Source organism: Macaca nemestrina, chromosome 7, assembly GCF_043159975.1.
Source record: "Macaca nemestrina isolate mMacNem1 chromosome 7, mMacNem.hap1, whole genome shotgun sequence".
In the NCBI taxonomy this organism is placed as follows: domain Eukaryota; kingdom Metazoa; phylum Chordata; class Mammalia; order Primates; family Cercopithecidae; genus Macaca; species Macaca nemestrina.
The window spans coordinates 19,307,621-19,323,502 of NC_092131.1; the positions used below are offsets into that span (position 1 = coordinate 19,307,621).

Consider the following 15,882-nt stretch of genomic DNA (forward strand, 5'->3'; position numbering starts at 1 on the left):
AAGGCTGTAATCTTGCTGTTTTGGTAGTTATAAATGAAGTAATTTGCCTCACATCCCTTCCCAGTACCTCCCCAAAAATGCCAGAAATCTCATAATGTTTCAATGAGAACCCTAGTCACATGCTACTGTCCCCACGGACACAATTACTTCAAGGCTCCAAATAATCACAATAGTCTGTTTGGGGCTAGTGTTAACACTAACTTAAGAAACCAAAGTACCAAAGTGGGGACATCACCCTTTGCATCGGCACATGTTAAAGAACTGAATTTATGGCCAGATGAGAATGTTGAATTAATCTGGTTTTAAATTCACTTAGTAGTCTGTTTTAAAAATCTGTCTAAAGTATTTCATCAAGTTTTTGGAGAAAAGGATCTACTCGGTCAATCTTCCATCTTAGATTGGCTGGACTTTAGGAAAAAAAATAGTACTCACAATAATGGTAATTTCCCCAGTCAAAAGCCCCACAATCTTTTTTTGCGGGGGGCTGGGAGGGAATAACCTCTGGGGACAAATTGTAACAAATGGGTTGGGTCACCCACAGTGAGGCAGCAGTGTGTGTATCATAACAACTGATGACCACTATACAACGTTCTTCAAATTTGTGCAATGTATAAACCCAGAGAATTCTGTGCAGAATTTCAAGAAGACTGATAAGCATACAGTTGCCTACTGGGGCAAAAACACCTTGAAGACAACCTTTGGTATAAAGGCAAGAACTTAACCAGGCTCATCTCCCCACTTAGTGCCTCCTCTTGCCATTCAAATTTAGCAGGCCACTTGCTTACTTAACTTTTGCTACATCATCACCTTTTACGGTAACTGGTAGTTCCTAGTCTGAGGGGCCTAACAAAGTATTTCTTGTGTCTATTCTCAGCTACATCATTATCCTCCAGCCCTCATCTTCACTTTACCTCAAACCTGGTACTAGGACCTAGCATCTTAAGTTGAATCTTACTCTTCTTGTCAGTATTCTCAACTAAAGGCATAGAACAGTAATTTATGTATAAAAGCAAAGTTGCCTATTTTAAAATTCTAAACTTAAAAAAACTTTTAATCTCAAAATATGCTATAACATTACACTATAATTATTACTCAAAATGAAGGTGTGAGTTTAATGAAAAGCTAAAAAAGTTAGAACCAGAAAAGTGAGAAACAGAAAACCTTGCCCTATAAAAGGTAACTCATTGTAAAAGGCAATATAAGAAGCCAATCCAGTTCAAAAAAACATCTGTAACTGGTTTTAGTGCAGGAAAAGGAACTATAAGATACAGAAGCTGGCCAGGTGCGGTGGCTCACACCTATAACCCCAAGACTTCTGAAGGCCAAGGCGGGAGGACTGCTTGAGCCCAGGAGTTCAAGATCATCCAGGTCAACATACTAAGACCCTGCCTCAACAAAAAATTTACAAACTAGCCAGGCATGGGGAGTGCAGGAGGGAGGGTACTGCAATCGGATGATCATTTGAGATCAGGAGATCGAGGCTGCAGGGAGCTGTGATTGTACTACTGTGCTCTAGCCTGGGTGACAGAGCAATACCCTGTCTCAAAAAAAAAAAGATATAGAACTTTACAAAAGAAACATAGTAAGTACAGCCAACATATACTAAGAATTCCTTAGGGAAATGAGCTAGGGACACCTATAAGTACTTTACACATATTAGCCCATTTGATCCTCAAAATAATTTTATAAAGCAAGTGATTGTACTATTCCCATTTTATAGCTAGAAAAACCAAGGCAAGACACAGGGCCAGGATTCAACTTTGGCTGTCTGGCTTCAGAGGCTGATAACGTTTGGCTCTGTGTCCCCACCCAAATCTTATATTGAATTATAATCCCCATCTGTCAAGGGAGGGAGGTGACTGGATCATGGGGGTGGTTTCCCCCATGATGTTCTCATGACAGTGAGTTCTCATGAAACAGTGAGTTCCCAAGTTCTCAAGAGACAGTGAGTTTTCACGAGATCTGATGATTTTATGTAAGTCTCTGGAAGTTCCTCCTTCACTCTTCTCTTTCCTGCCGACTTGTGAAGAAGGTGCTTGCTTCACCTTCCGCCATGATTGTAGTTTCCTGGGGCCTCCCCAGCCATGTGGAACTTCGAGTCAATTAAATCTCTTTCAGAAATTACCCAGTCTCGGGTATCTCTTCACAGCAGAGTGAAAACGGACTAATACAGAGGCTGTGCCCTCATCACTCACAAACTGCCTCTCCAAAGTGAACTTAACTCAACTGTCAAGAACCTCTCTTCGGACAGAATATCAACTCAGGCTTGTGCCAAACTTTGGTCTGAGGCTCAAAAATTCAGAAACATACCATACGGTGAATCGAATTGTGTTGTTTCCTAGAAACAGGGACAGATCCTCTGTCATTTGGTCCTGACTTTTCTTGTTGGCCACCATCACCATAATGTAATCAGGAAGTTCTTCATCTATTTAAAAGGAAAGGTATATCAAAACTTTGTTTCCTCAAAACTTTCTTCTTAAAGTAGATGTGCTTGAAAATATAGATGTAGCTCTAAGCTTTAGAGTCTCAGAGCTCTAGTGGAATTACATTGGACAAGACGGCTTAGCTTTAATTTTTTTCTCTTCATTCCACAGGTATTTCAATTACTAGAAGGATGGAAATTAAGAATAACTGATACTTACAAAACTAGACATTCTGAATTATAGGGTCAAACTTGAGCATGCATTCACTTCCTTGAATCTTTTTAATAATGTTTACTAATTTCAAAGAAGCTTCCAGGAAATATATGAACATTTCCCAAGAAAAAGAATTGAATTTTGTTTAGTTTTAATTTACATTGTTTCAAGACAACACTCATTTCTCAAGTGAACATATTTACCCTTGCTAAAGGCAGGTTTCAATTACTCAGGGTAACAAACTTGTAGCAGTATCAAATAAATAGACCCAAAAGCTCCACATCATTTAAAAAACTCAATTTTGACATTAAATAATGTCAACTCAACGCACTGTTTTACCCTCACGGTGGTAATCCTACAATGATTATAAGGGTGAGGTCTAGGATTTTAAAAAAAAAAAAAAAAAAAGGCCAGGCACAGTGGCTCACGCCTGTAATCCCAGCACTTTGGGAGGCCAAGGCAAACGGATCACGAGGGCAGGAGGTCGAGACCATCATGGCTAACACAGTGAAACCCTGTTTCTACTAAAAATATAAAAAATTAGCCGGGTGTGGTGGCGGGGGCCTGTAGTCCCAGCTACTCGGGAAGCTGAGGCAGGAGAATGGCGTGAACCCGGGAGGCAGAGCTTGCAGTGAGCTGAGACAGCACCACTGCACTCCAGCCTGGGCAACAGAGCAAGACTCTGTCTCGGGGAAAAAAAAAACAGAAACCAAAAAACACCCTTCCCTTGGTAATCCTACAATGATTATGAGACTGAGGTCTAGGATTTTTTTTTTTTTTTTTTTTTGAGACGGAGTCTTGCTCTGTCACCCAGGCTGGAGTGCAGTGGCCGGATCTCAGCTCACTGCAAGCTCCGCCTCCCGGGTTTACGCCGTTCTCCTGCCTCAGTCTCCCGAGTAGCTGGGACTACAGGCGCCCGCCACCTCGCCCGGCTAGTTTTTTTCTATTTTTTAGTAGAGACGGGGTTTCACCGTGTTAGCCGGGATCGTCTCTCGATCTCCTGGCCTCGTGATCCGCCCGTCTCGGCCTCCCAAAGTGCTGGGATTACAGGCTTGAGCCACCGCGCCCGGCCAAGGTCTAGGATTTAAAACAACAAAATAAAACAAAAAACCTCAATAAGAAGATAAGGAAGCAAAAGCTGTTATCAGGAACTCTAATCTCTGCCCCCCAAAACTCCATTAGATTTCTTTTTTTTTTCTTTTGAGACAGTCTCGCTCTGTCTCCCAGGCTAGAGTGCAGTGGCACCATCTTGGCTCACTGCAACCTCTGCCTCATGGGTTCAAGCGATTCTCCTGCCTCAGCCCCCGAGTAGCTGGGATTACAGGCATGTGCCACCACGCCCAGCTAATTTTGGTATTTTTAGTAGAGACGGGGTTTCAGCATGTTGGCTAGGCTGGTCTCGAACTCCTGAACTCAAGTGATCCACCCACCTTGGCCTCCCAAAGTGCTGAGATTACAGGCGCGAACCACCGTGTGGTGCCAAATTTCTTTAATACCTTAAATACTTGTAGTATTTCTACGCAGGCAGAAAGGTTCATTTCAGAAGTACTTTTTTTGTTTCAAAGAAAAATATAAAAAATGCAGTTCAAGTGTTGAGAGAATAAAATAATAAATAAATCTTGGTTCAGCTTCATTTTCTCTGAGCCTCAATTCTCTCCTGTTAGTCTTATAACAATCCTGACAACAAATCATTTATGAAAGTGCCCAGCAAATGGTGGTAAGTACTCCATAAATTACCAGTTCTCAAACTGGTCTTGGGCCCCTTCTCTGGTTTATGCAGGTTCTATCTATTATTTACTGTGTTCAAAATTAGAACTGATCATTTTTAATTAAAAAGTATTTATTCATTAAATAATACATCCATCACATGTTAATCACAAACCCAGTAATATTAACATAAGTAACATTATTTTTATTAAATTTTCCAAAAAAATATATAGATGAGGCACGGTGGCTCATGCCAGTAATTCCAGCACTCTGGGAGGCCGAGGCAGGTGGACCACCTGAGGTCAGGAGTTGGAGATCAGCCTGGCCAACGTGGTGAAACACTGTCTCTACTAAAAACACAAAAATTAGCTGGGGGTGGTGGTGGGTGCCTGTAATCCCAGCTACTCAGGAGGCTGAGGCAGGAGAATCGCTTGAACCTGGGAGGTGGAGGTTGCAGTGAACCAAGATGCACAGTGAACCAAGTGCATTGCACCACTGCACCCAGCCCGAACCACAGAGTGAGACCCTGTCTCAAAAAAAAGAAAAGAAAAGAAAAGAAAAGAGGAAAAAAAAGTTACTGCAAAGACTGGCCTTGTTTCGCATTTTTATATATCTTGTTCTATGTCCTTACGACTGAAGAATGTGAAAAAATCTGGTCTCACAGATATGCAGTTGAAAAAGGGGTATTCTGATAGTTTTTTCACATAAGGTGGATATTTTTCTGTGACACTACACCAAAACTAAACAAGTGGTAGCTTATTAAACGTTAAAGCAATGTGGAATGTCAAATACATCAATGACCTTTTTGAACTGTTGCACAGAAATCCACTGACCCACCCTACAGTTTAAATAAATCTTAAATCCATGCACAGTTTTGTAACATTATGCATTCGTTATTTAGAAAATATTGGTTCACTTAGCTACAAAAACCACTGGCACGTTGATATATTTCATTATGTAATAGAAAATAATTATTTTTTAATATCACCATTGAGTTGGCCAGGCGCGCACGCCTGCAATTCCAGAACTTTGGGAGGCTGAGGCGGGCAAATCACAAGGTTGGGAGTTTGAGACAAGCCTGGCCAACATGGTGAAACCCTGTCTCTACTAAAAATACAAAAAATTAGCTGGGCGTAGTGGTGGGTGCCTGTAATCCCAGTTACTTGGGAGGCTGAGGCAAAAGAATCGCTTGAACCTGGGAGGCAGAGGTTGCAGTGGCCAAGATCACGCCACTGCACTCCAGCCTGGGTAACGAGTGAAATTTCATCTCAAAAAATAATAAGAATAAAATTTTTTTAAATCACCATTTACTTAATCAGAAATTTTTTAAGTACTGGGAAGCTGTCGAGTTCATGGAGGCAGACTCAGATTTTCCAAAATTCTAATTTTCATTTGAAAGCTCACATGTGATTGGCAACAAAGACTACGGGTTCTTTGCTCACTTTCAAGTAAGTATCTGCCAAATATCCTAGTGTACGTAACCAGTTTGTCAGTACTTTGAAGTTAAAAATGATGTTCCCTGAAAGAGGTGGCTAGCTTAATTCTCAACTCAAATGATTTTCCTTAACCATATTTCAGTACACAATAAAAGTGTTTTATGAGCATTTCTATTTCCTCACACAGAATACTAAGAAGATAAAAAACATTTTGTAAACCCTGGACTTCACATCTTCATCAATGACATTTTAAGTATAATTAGCTTAAAAAAAAAAAAAACTATAAGGGGGGAGTGATTTGAATATGATTTCATTATGGTGTTACTATGTTGACCAGTTGATAAAATGGTTGATAAAACTTTATCAACCATTAGTTTTACACAATCCAAACATCAACGCAGTGAAAAACAGCACATACCATCTCAGTATTAATATGAAAACAGTTTTGACTTCAGAGACCCTTGGAGTCTCCCACACTTTGAGAATCACTGTCTTAAGTGGTAGCTATTATTGTTATAGAAGGCATCAGCTTTGGGGGCAAACCATAAAACCTTGCTCAAGTAGGCAAAGCCTCAGTTTCCTTGTTTACACAGTCTAGGATACTGCCACTTACCTTCCAGTCTTCTCATAGGGATTATCCTGAGTTAATACACATACAACAGTTAAGCACAGTACCTGACCCAGAGTAAACACTCAAATTATAAAAGAATAAAGAGAAGGAAAACGCCGCCTTACTGTTTCAAAGAGAGAAAAAGGGAAAACATAGAGATCGGAAAATAAAATTCACTGAACCATTACAGAAGCCAATGCCAGAAAGCATCAAAAAGCATATCCAAAATCAGAGTTGTAAAAACAAATGTCAAGAGAAAAGTTACAAGAATAGTAAACTTTAAACAGGCATGGTGGTTCACACCAGTAATCCCCGCACTCCCAGCACCTAGGGAGGCTGAGGTCAGATAATTGCTTGAGACCAGGAGTGAAGGCCTGGGCAACGTAGTGAGACCCGTCCCTAGAATTTAAAATGAGAGAGAATAGGAAAAACATAAAATAAAATTCGCTCAAACATTATGTAAAATGTGACAGAGCCTTAATGGAGGAAACTAAATTTCAAAACACCATAACAGAAGGAGGTTTGGGAGAAAAAAAACAAGGTTGCAAAAAGATGATAAAGAAGTAACCAGGGAGTATAAGACTTGAAGACGGTAGAAGGGAGTCTCTCCCAATGTCCAAAGTACGGTGAGAAATATGCATTCACTAAAATTCAATTAGCTGCAAACTCTAAATTCTATGAAACTAACAACTCAAAATACACTTACCAACATAGGCTCCTAATTCTTGCAATTTCCCCTTAATGGCACTCTGAGAGAAAAAGAGCAAACGAGCATGTGAGAAAGGCGGCTCTAGGAAAACAAGACTGGATTCTGCAGCGCTGAGGCCACTTCACTGGTGCGCGCACCTTCAGGTCCCCCGGGTGGGGGCGGGGAGGAGCCTCGCCTGCACCCCCCCCCCCACCCCGCACCCCACTCCCGCTCCGGTCCCGCGGCGCCCACCTCCCGCCACCTCCCGCAGCGGATCCAAAGCGGCGCCCTGCGCCGCAGGGGTGGCTCCCGCCAGGCCTGAGCCTGTCCTTCCGTTTCCCGGCGGCTACTTCAGCCGCAGCCCTGCTCTGAGGCCGCAAATGTCCCCAGGCCCAAGGCGGCCTGGACAAGGAGGAGCTGCAGCCCGCCAGGAGCGTCCAGCGGCGGCCAGGCCGCGGCGTCCACCCGGGCCCAAGGTCCCCGTTACTCCTGACAACCGCCCGCTTGCCGAGACCTGGCTTCCCACCCCCGCCCGGCACGGGCCTCACCCGGATCTTGCGGCTGATCTCGGTGCCGATCTCCATGGCTCCGCGGCGTGCGGGAACTCAGCACTGCGCGGCGCTTGGCTTACCCGGAGGCTGCCGCGGACTCCTACCCCGCAGCCGAGCCACCACCGCCTCCTCCTCCGTTCCGCCCCCGGCCGCGCACACCGCGTATCCCCGCCCCCGCCGGCACGGCTCGCCGGAGTGAGCGCGCATGCGCCCGTGTCTGCGCCTGCGCACACCTTCTACCCGCGAAACCTGTGTTCAGGCAAGGAGGGCGGCGGCGTGCGCGTGCGGGTGGCCTTGCTGCTCCGCCTCCCAGGCACCTCGGGGACCCTTCCTTAGTCTCTCTGCTGGCCCTCCGCTTATTCATTTTATTCTCTCTTGGATGATAAGAATGAATTAAATGTGTAGCAGAAAGATCTTGGGCTGTGATATGAGACGCGAGTTCAAATCCAGCCTTTACTTACTGTTAGTATGGTATCGGTCCAGGTATTTAAACTTTTCTTACGTGTAAAATGGAGTCTGCCTCTTAGAGGTTGCACTGCAATTACCCTTGAAGGGAAAATGGACTATCCGGAGCAACAGAGCCAATCCGTCAAGTCTCTGACTCTGCCCTAGCTTGGCCCTTCTGGGTTTGGTTCTGCCTTCCTTCTCCCGGGCCCACCCGTGGCCTCTCCCCGAGACGAATCCCCATCCTCCTGCTTCTCTGAACACCCTTCGTGGGACAACACTTTTGTTCTGAGGATTTAAGTTGTCAACTCTGTGCTGATAATGAACGAATTTTCCATCAGCCTTGAATTCTCACACAAACTCCACTCCCAAATTATAAGTGACTACTCTTATTTTCTCCAAACTCAGCACTTAGACAGAAGTCGCCTTCATCTCCCCTTCCTCCACTCAATAGATTTCTACTCTTGATTCCGCTATTTGAATCAATAACTGAATTCTCCCTATCCCTGATCACAAAACCTGGAAAACAGAAGCGGCACAGAGAGGTCTCCTTTCTCCCTCATATCCACTAATTCCTAAGCGTGGTCTCTGTTGTCTATTGCTGCATAACAGATGACCACAAGTTTAGCAGCTTAAAACACAAACGTTTATCATCTCATGGTTTCCGTGGGTCAACCTCACTGGGTCCTCTGCTCGGGGTCTCACAAGACTACAATCAAGGTGTCAGGCAGGCTGTGTTCTCATCTGGAGGCTTGACTGAGAAAGAACCTATGTTCAGGCTCATTCAGGTTGTTAGCAAGAATTCATTTTTGGCTGAGTGGGGTGGCTCATGCCTGTAATCCCAGCAGTTTGGGAGGCCGAGGCTGGCGGATCACTTGAGATCAGGAGTTCGTGAGCAGCCTGGGCAACATGGCAAAAACGTGTCTCTTCAAAAGTACAAAAAATTAGCTGGGCATGGTGGCATGCATTTCTAGTCCCAGCTACTTGGGAAGCTGAGAGGGGAGGATTGCTTGAGCCTGGGAGGCAGAGGTTACTGTGAGCCAAGATCATGCCACTGTACTCCAGCCTTGGTGACAGTGAGACCCTGTCAAAAAAAAAAAAAAATCATTTCCTTGTGGCTTTATGAGTAAGGACCCAGATTTTTTTCTGGTTATCATCTGGAAGCCACCCTCAAGTCCTAGAGGCTGCCCGCAGTTCTTTGCCAAAGGGTTCACTAACATGTCTGTTCACTGAAGCCAGTAAAGGCCAGGGATAGTGGCTCACGCCTGTGATTTGAACTCAGTGAAGCAGAGGTGGGAGGATCACTTGAGACCAGAAATTTGAGACCAGCCAAGGGCTTTCATTTAATTAAGTTAGGCCCACCCGGGACCTGACCCCAAAATCAACTGATTCAGGACCTCAATTACATCTGCCAAACCTCTTATTTTTGCCAAATTTATTACCTAAGCAATCCACAGTAGGGGTCAGGAGCGGGTTGTACAGACAGCAGGAGCAGGAGTTGTGGGGCTACCTAGGGTCTGTCATATGGTCCTTTAGTAATCTCATATAATCCTTATGAATTCCTATGGCATCTATATGGAAGCTATTAGTATAATAATATATTCTGTGCAATGTTATTTCGTGTGTATGTGTGTCTTCCCTAACAAAATTATAAACTCTGTAGGGCTTTATATTTCTCCAACCTTTCAGGATGCTGGACACAGAGTAAGCACTCATTACATATTTATAGGGTAAAAGAAATTAAAGACCTAATTTACAAAAGCATTCCTCAAGGATAAATCCAGTGATCATACACTCATTCAACATTGATGACAGGCAGCAGAACAGAATGACAGAGAACGAGGGCACTGCAGCCAGACCGTCTGGGTCTGAATCCTGGCTCTGCCACTCCCTCTGAGACCGTAGGCAGATTGCTTCTCATCTCTGTGCCTCAGTTTCCTTATCTGTGATATAGGTATGATACTAGTTTCACCTGCAAAGAGTTACTATAAGGATGAAATAAGTTAATATTTGTGAAGCATATTGAACTGTGCCTGGCTCATAGCAGTACTATGCTTGCTGATTAAAAATTAAGTACCTACACTGGGATACAGTGCCAGAAGCCAGAGCGCAAAGAGGAGCAAGACCAACTCCCTGCTTTCGTGACACTCACAATCCAAAAGACAGATGAATTACTTTTATTCCTTTACCACCCATTACAGAACTAAGAACAAAAACACTTTTTACCATTACTGGGTACCCAATTCTCGGTCAATATTTACATAAAATTGAAAATAACATTTAATAAAAAGTAATGTTTTAATTAAAACATATTCAGAGTAGGGAAACTTATTAAAATGTATTCAAGAGAACGTTAACTTTTAGGACAAGGAGCTAACTTTTAGGACAGCTATGGAAAAGAGACTGAAAGACTGCTTGAGACCTCCCACCTTTAGATCTAAGATGTTGCAATGTCTAGATCACAGGAGGGGCAAACCCACTAAACCAATGGTTTATTTGGTGGTCCAGGGCAGTTCCAGGCACTTCCCTGTAAACTGCAGCTTCACAAACCACATCACATCTCGAAGAAGATGTTCATGATGATGCCCTAAGAGAAGCCATTAGAGGGAGTAGGAGTGCTAGGCTTGAAAAAGACAAAACTGGACAGTGTTTTGTTTTTTTTTTTTCCCAGCTTGAAAATGTTCTCTGATTCAGTGGAAACAACACGTTTTCCTATCAAGACCAGATTTCAACAAACCCAAAGTGCCAGCTAAGAGGGCTCTGGGCTGTCTTCCAAAAAGAGAAGATGACTGAAAAGAGGATTGGCTTGGAAGTCAGAAGGGCTGAGTACCAACCCCATCTCCATGGAGCCATGAGTCTTCTAACATTGCTCCCCAACCACATCTACTCTCTTCTCAGGTTATATGTCAGCTGGATGTTGTACATTCTTTGCATGTGCACGCATGTGTGTAAGTGTGTAGAAGCAGTAGGGGGTGGGGGAAGGTGGGGTGGGGGTGTCCTCCTGCCTGAAAAGCTTTGCTTTTCTTTCTTTCTTTTTTTTTTTTTCTTGAGACGGAGTCTTCCTCTGTCGCCAGGCTGGAGTGCAGTGGCGTGATCTCAGCTCACTGCAACCTCCACCTCCTGGGTTCAAAGGATTCTCCTGCCTCAGCCTCCTGAGTAGCTGGGACTACAGGTGTGTGCCACCACACCCAGCTTATTTTTGTATTTTTAGTAGAGACACGGTTTCACCATGTTGGCCAGGATGGCCTCGCTCTCTTGACTTTATGATCCGACTGCCTTGACCTCCCAAAGTGCTGGCTGTGAGCCACCGTGCCCAGCCCAAAGCTTTGCTTTTCTTTGAGTAGTCAGTCAACCTTTTTTTTTTGTCCTTCCAGACTCAAGCAGAAGCTGATCACAGTGGTTAACCAGACATTACCAGTCCATTCAGACTATAAAGTATAACCATGTATAAATTTCCTCACCTACTACAATTACATATTCACCTGTTGTTCACATGGTGAGTCTTTGAGGACAGGGATATACATCTATTTACCTTTCTCCTTGCAGCACCTGGCTTCTAAATATATGTGGGCTGAATGGACAAGTATTTTCCAATAGTGATTATCACATGGCATAGACAGGCTTGGATCAAAGGCCCTAAGTGTTGGGAATTACAGTCACAGCAGTCACTTGCTACTGAGGTAGACATGCTTCTCCATTTGAACAAACACACTGCCAAGATCGTCATTTCTCTGATGTCCAGGGGAATCTATCCATAAAATGATTACTCTTTTGCAACTGGAAAGGTGTTGCATGTGACACAGTGTTGAGTGTAGTAGACAGAACTTAAGGAGCAGATTGAGAGACCAAAGACTTCACATTTCTAGTTCTAGCCCTCACTGTCCCCTTCCTCAGGGATCATTATCTTTTTTTTTCTTTTTTTTGAGACAGAGTCTCACTCTATCACCCGGGCTGGAGTGCCGTGGCACCATCTCAGCTCACTGCAACCTCTGCCTCCCGGGTTCAAGCGATTCTCCTGCCTCAGCCTCCTGAGTCGCTGGGACTATAGGCGTGTGCCACCCACCTGGCTAATTTTTTTTGTTTGTTTGTTTGTTTTTGGTTTTTTTTTGAGACAGAGTCTCATTCTATCACCCAGGCTGGAGTGCAGTGGCGTGATCTTGGCTCACTGCAAGCTCTGCCTCCCGGGTTCACGCCATTCTCTTGCCTCAGCCTCCTAAGTAGCTGGGACTACAGGCGCCCATCACCACGCCCAGCTAATTTTTTATATTTTTAGTAGAGGTGGGGTTTCACTGTGTTAGCCAGGATGGTCTCGATCTCCTGACCTCGTGATCCACCCGCCTCGGCCTCCCGACGTGCTGGGATTACAGGCGTGAGCCACCGTGCCTGGCATAATTTTTGTATTTTTTTAGTAGAGACGGGGGTTTCACCATATTTCCCAGGCTGGTCCTGAACTCCCGACCTCGTGATCCACCCGCCTCGGCCTCCCAAAGTGTTGGGATTACAGGCGTGAGCCACCGCATCTGGCATAATTTTTGTATTTTTTTTTAGTAGAGACGGGGTTTCACCATATTGGCCTGGCTGGTCCCGAACTCTTGACCTCATGATCCACCCGCTTTGGCCTCCCAAAGTGCTAGGATTACAGGCGTAAGCTACTGCACCCAGCCAGGGATCATTATCTTTGTGTGGCAGGGCATTCATTCAATTTGGATTTTTGCAGATGATGATAATTTATACAGTGGGTATTCACCGTGCTATCAAAACAGATTAACTTTTGAACTTCTAAGAAAACACTAGTCAGTGCACCCACCAAACCACAATTTCCTTTCCTTTTTTTTTTTTTCTTTTTTTGAGACAGAGTCTTGCTCTGTCACCCAGGCTGGAGTGCAGTGGCGTGATCTCGGCTCGCCACAACCTGTGCCTCCTGGGCTCAAGCGATTCTCATGCTCAGCCTCCCCAGTAGCTGGGACTACAGGCATGCTCTACCACGTCCAGCTAATTTTTGTATTTTTAGTAGAGACAGGGTTTCACCATGTTGGCCAGGCTGGTCTCGAAATCCTGACCTCAGGTGATCTGCCCCCCCAGGCTTCCCAAAGTTCTGGCATTACAGACGTAAGCCACCGCACCCAGCCTCCTTTCATCTTTTTGTCTTTCATCATTTTATGTGCTGGGCTTTCTTTTTACATTTTATTTATTTTAGTAAGAAATAGCTTCCAGCGTAAGAGTATGTATAAGTATGCCACCTTCTGGATAACAAGAGGGGGTAAAGATAGTTATATGTAGTTGTTTATAACTCTGCAGAACATCTCTATAAGGATACAGAGGAATGAGGGAACACTGGTTACCTCCCAGGAGAAGAGCTAGGTGTCTAGCAGGCAGGGTGAGAAGCAGACTTTTTACTTATACCCTTTTGTATCTTTGGGGGTGGCACCATATAAATTATCTCACTTCCTTAGATATGAAACACAAGCTAATAATAATTTTACAACTAATACTTTGAAGGCATTATTCAAGTGCCTTCCCATGAATGTTACTGCCAAATTAACATAGCTGAGGGAAAATAGGGCTTAGGTACTTGGTCAGTACATGACATCTGTGGACTGTGAGGGAGGAAGTTCAACTCAGTTGTCTAACATCTCTTGGGTTTTACGGTCATTTTCTATTTTTAAAATTCTTTTATTTTCTTCCTGATTCAATTAACACGTTTTTATTTAGTGCCTACTCTTTGCCCAGTACTGTCCTGGGAATCCTAGGAGATATAAAAGAAGCCTTCATGAAACAACTTTTACAGTTCTTGCCAAGTGTGGAGATCACTGTGGAATGGTGTGGCTAGAAAGTCATCCTGGAAGCAGAGTCTTACTTGCAGAGACGCAGAAGGCTTAGACAAATGGAAGGAGGGCAGAAGGGGCTGCTGGCCAGGGGCAAAGCTTGACAGGGGCAGAAAGCGATATGGGTGGTCAGAGAGGCCCGTTTGGAAACTCCCGATGGGTCAGGCAGAAGAACTTAACCTTGGGAGTCCATTAGGAGTGATAAGAGAAGGAAGCCTGGTATTAGCAAGGAAATAAGAGAGAACCGAGAAACCAGATGCCAGGAGACCACCCTTGTTGCAATAATCCGAATGTAAAATGATGAGGGTTTGGATTTAGAATGTTCCAGGGGAAACAGAAAGGAAACAAAGAATTCATGAGATATTTCAAAGGAGGAAATACCAGGTCTTGATGATGGAGATGAGAATGGGAGAAATCACACGATTCCAATTTTTCTACCTTGGGAAGCCAGCAAAGGGACTTCTTTTCAGATCTCATTTCTTTCCTCGCGCACAAATTGACCCCCTCGTAGAGTTCAGTTGAAATATCAATTACAAACAGAATTGATCTAGTTTTTTCCCTTAGAAACACAGGTAATCTTATTTGCCTTTAGCTAAATGACCCAAGATGCACCTTGCTTGGCTTTGCTCTTGGATAGCACTCATACCTCTATGACAGTGCTCCCCACTTTGGCCTTGTACTGCGTGTGTGGTGTGTAGGTGCGTTTATTACCCACTAAACCAAAAGTCTGTGTTGTGCAGGGACCACGTCTCATGCATAGTTAAGTATTAAAAAGTTTTTGTTAATTGTTTAAGAAAATGATATTTACATGAAACAATACTTTAAAAAGCTTTCCAGAAACAGCAGCATTAAAACAAAATCATTGAAATTAAAATTTACATAAAAGGTTCTCTGCTACACATGCCAAGAAAAGATCTTATACTATTGTAATAGTGTTAGAGTCACAGTTTTATTCCTCAGCTTAAGTGCTGCAATACAGTAATAAGAATGCAGTACCAGAATACTGTGTCACAAACAATTAAACGAAACACTTCATATATGCTTTACACAAGTTATTGGATATTGCTTAGTATTTATTTCCCCCACCTCTGCGGTGCAAAGATATTAATATCCTTGTTTTATAGGAGAGGAAACAGGTAAAGAGAAATTAAGAAATTTGCACAAGGTCATCCAGCTAGTAAATGTTCGAGCTGGGATTTGAACCCAGACAACTTGGTCAAGTCTCCATCCTTAACAGTTCTGCTCTGTATTGCATAAGCAGACAGCTCCCTTTTGGGGACTGACAGGTTATTTGAGGTATATGAACCATTTCTGGTGGGGGGGCTTTTCCACCCAGTACTGGAAGTGTCTAGTGATATGGGGCATAACCTTAGGAGCAAGCAGGAAAAGAAGAACTGTATTCCAATACTATTAAGAAATATACCAGAGTAAACGAATAACCATCAATAACAGCATTTTACAGCCTACCTAATAACACAAGAATAAAACTCTTTATCTGGAATCTAAATAATACCCCCTCCTCTCATTTTATTAAAAGCCTTGCTTTATTTGGAAACTCTTAAAATAAGTGATCATACGATTAAAAAAAGCAGCGGCGCGCCCCCTCCCCGGCGGCCGGGCGCAGCTGTCCGCGCCTCCGCCGCGCGGCTGCCCGCATTCCAACTCTCTGAGGTCACGGGCCGCCGCCGCCTCCCCAGATCCGCCCGCCCGGCCCAGGGGGAGGGACGCCCGGGCCTGGCCGCCCCGCTGCTCCGGCCGCGCGTCCCGCGTCGGTCCGACATTCTGTCCGTCCTGCTGCCACCCCACGCCCCCGCAAGGCTTCTTTGTGGGGCGCTCCTCGCCGGCCGGTCCCACCTCCAGGCCTCGCCCCTCGCCGTCGCCACCGCCGGACTCTGCTCAGGGGAATGGTCTGCGGGCCGGGTTTTTGGAGACAGGAAGTGAGGCGTGCGAGCCCCATGAGCGCGCCGCGGCGCGGGCTGGCGTGC

The 15,882-nt window shown here is 44.4% G+C and overlaps 1 protein-coding gene across 11 annotated transcripts in view; it reads right to left on the bottom strand.

Annotated features, from left to right (window-relative positions):
* LOC105467581 (zinc finger CCCH-type containing 14) overlaps positions 1-7,794 on the bottom strand; it is a 48,360-nt gene extending 40,566 nt beyond the window's left edge. For 3 of the 11 annotated variants that reach the window (XM_011717294.2, XM_011717296.3, XM_011717293.3), the window contains exons 1-3: positions 7,626-7,793; positions 7,096-7,138; positions 2,311-2,425 (exon numbers count right to left, since the gene is read on the bottom strand). In XM_011717294.2, coding sequence (XP_011715596.2) covers positions 2,311-2,425; positions 7,096-7,138; positions 7,626-7,661 — 194 coding nt within the window. In that variant the 5' untranslated portion in view covers positions 7,662-7,793. Of the gene's footprint in view, positions 1-2,310; positions 2,426-7,095; positions 7,139-7,625 lie in introns of those variants that run through there. The other 8 variants (XM_071099754.1, XM_024788445.2, XM_024788443.2 and 5 more) reach the window with 4 other exon arrangements.
* Positions 7,795-15,882: the final 8,088 nt, after the last annotated feature.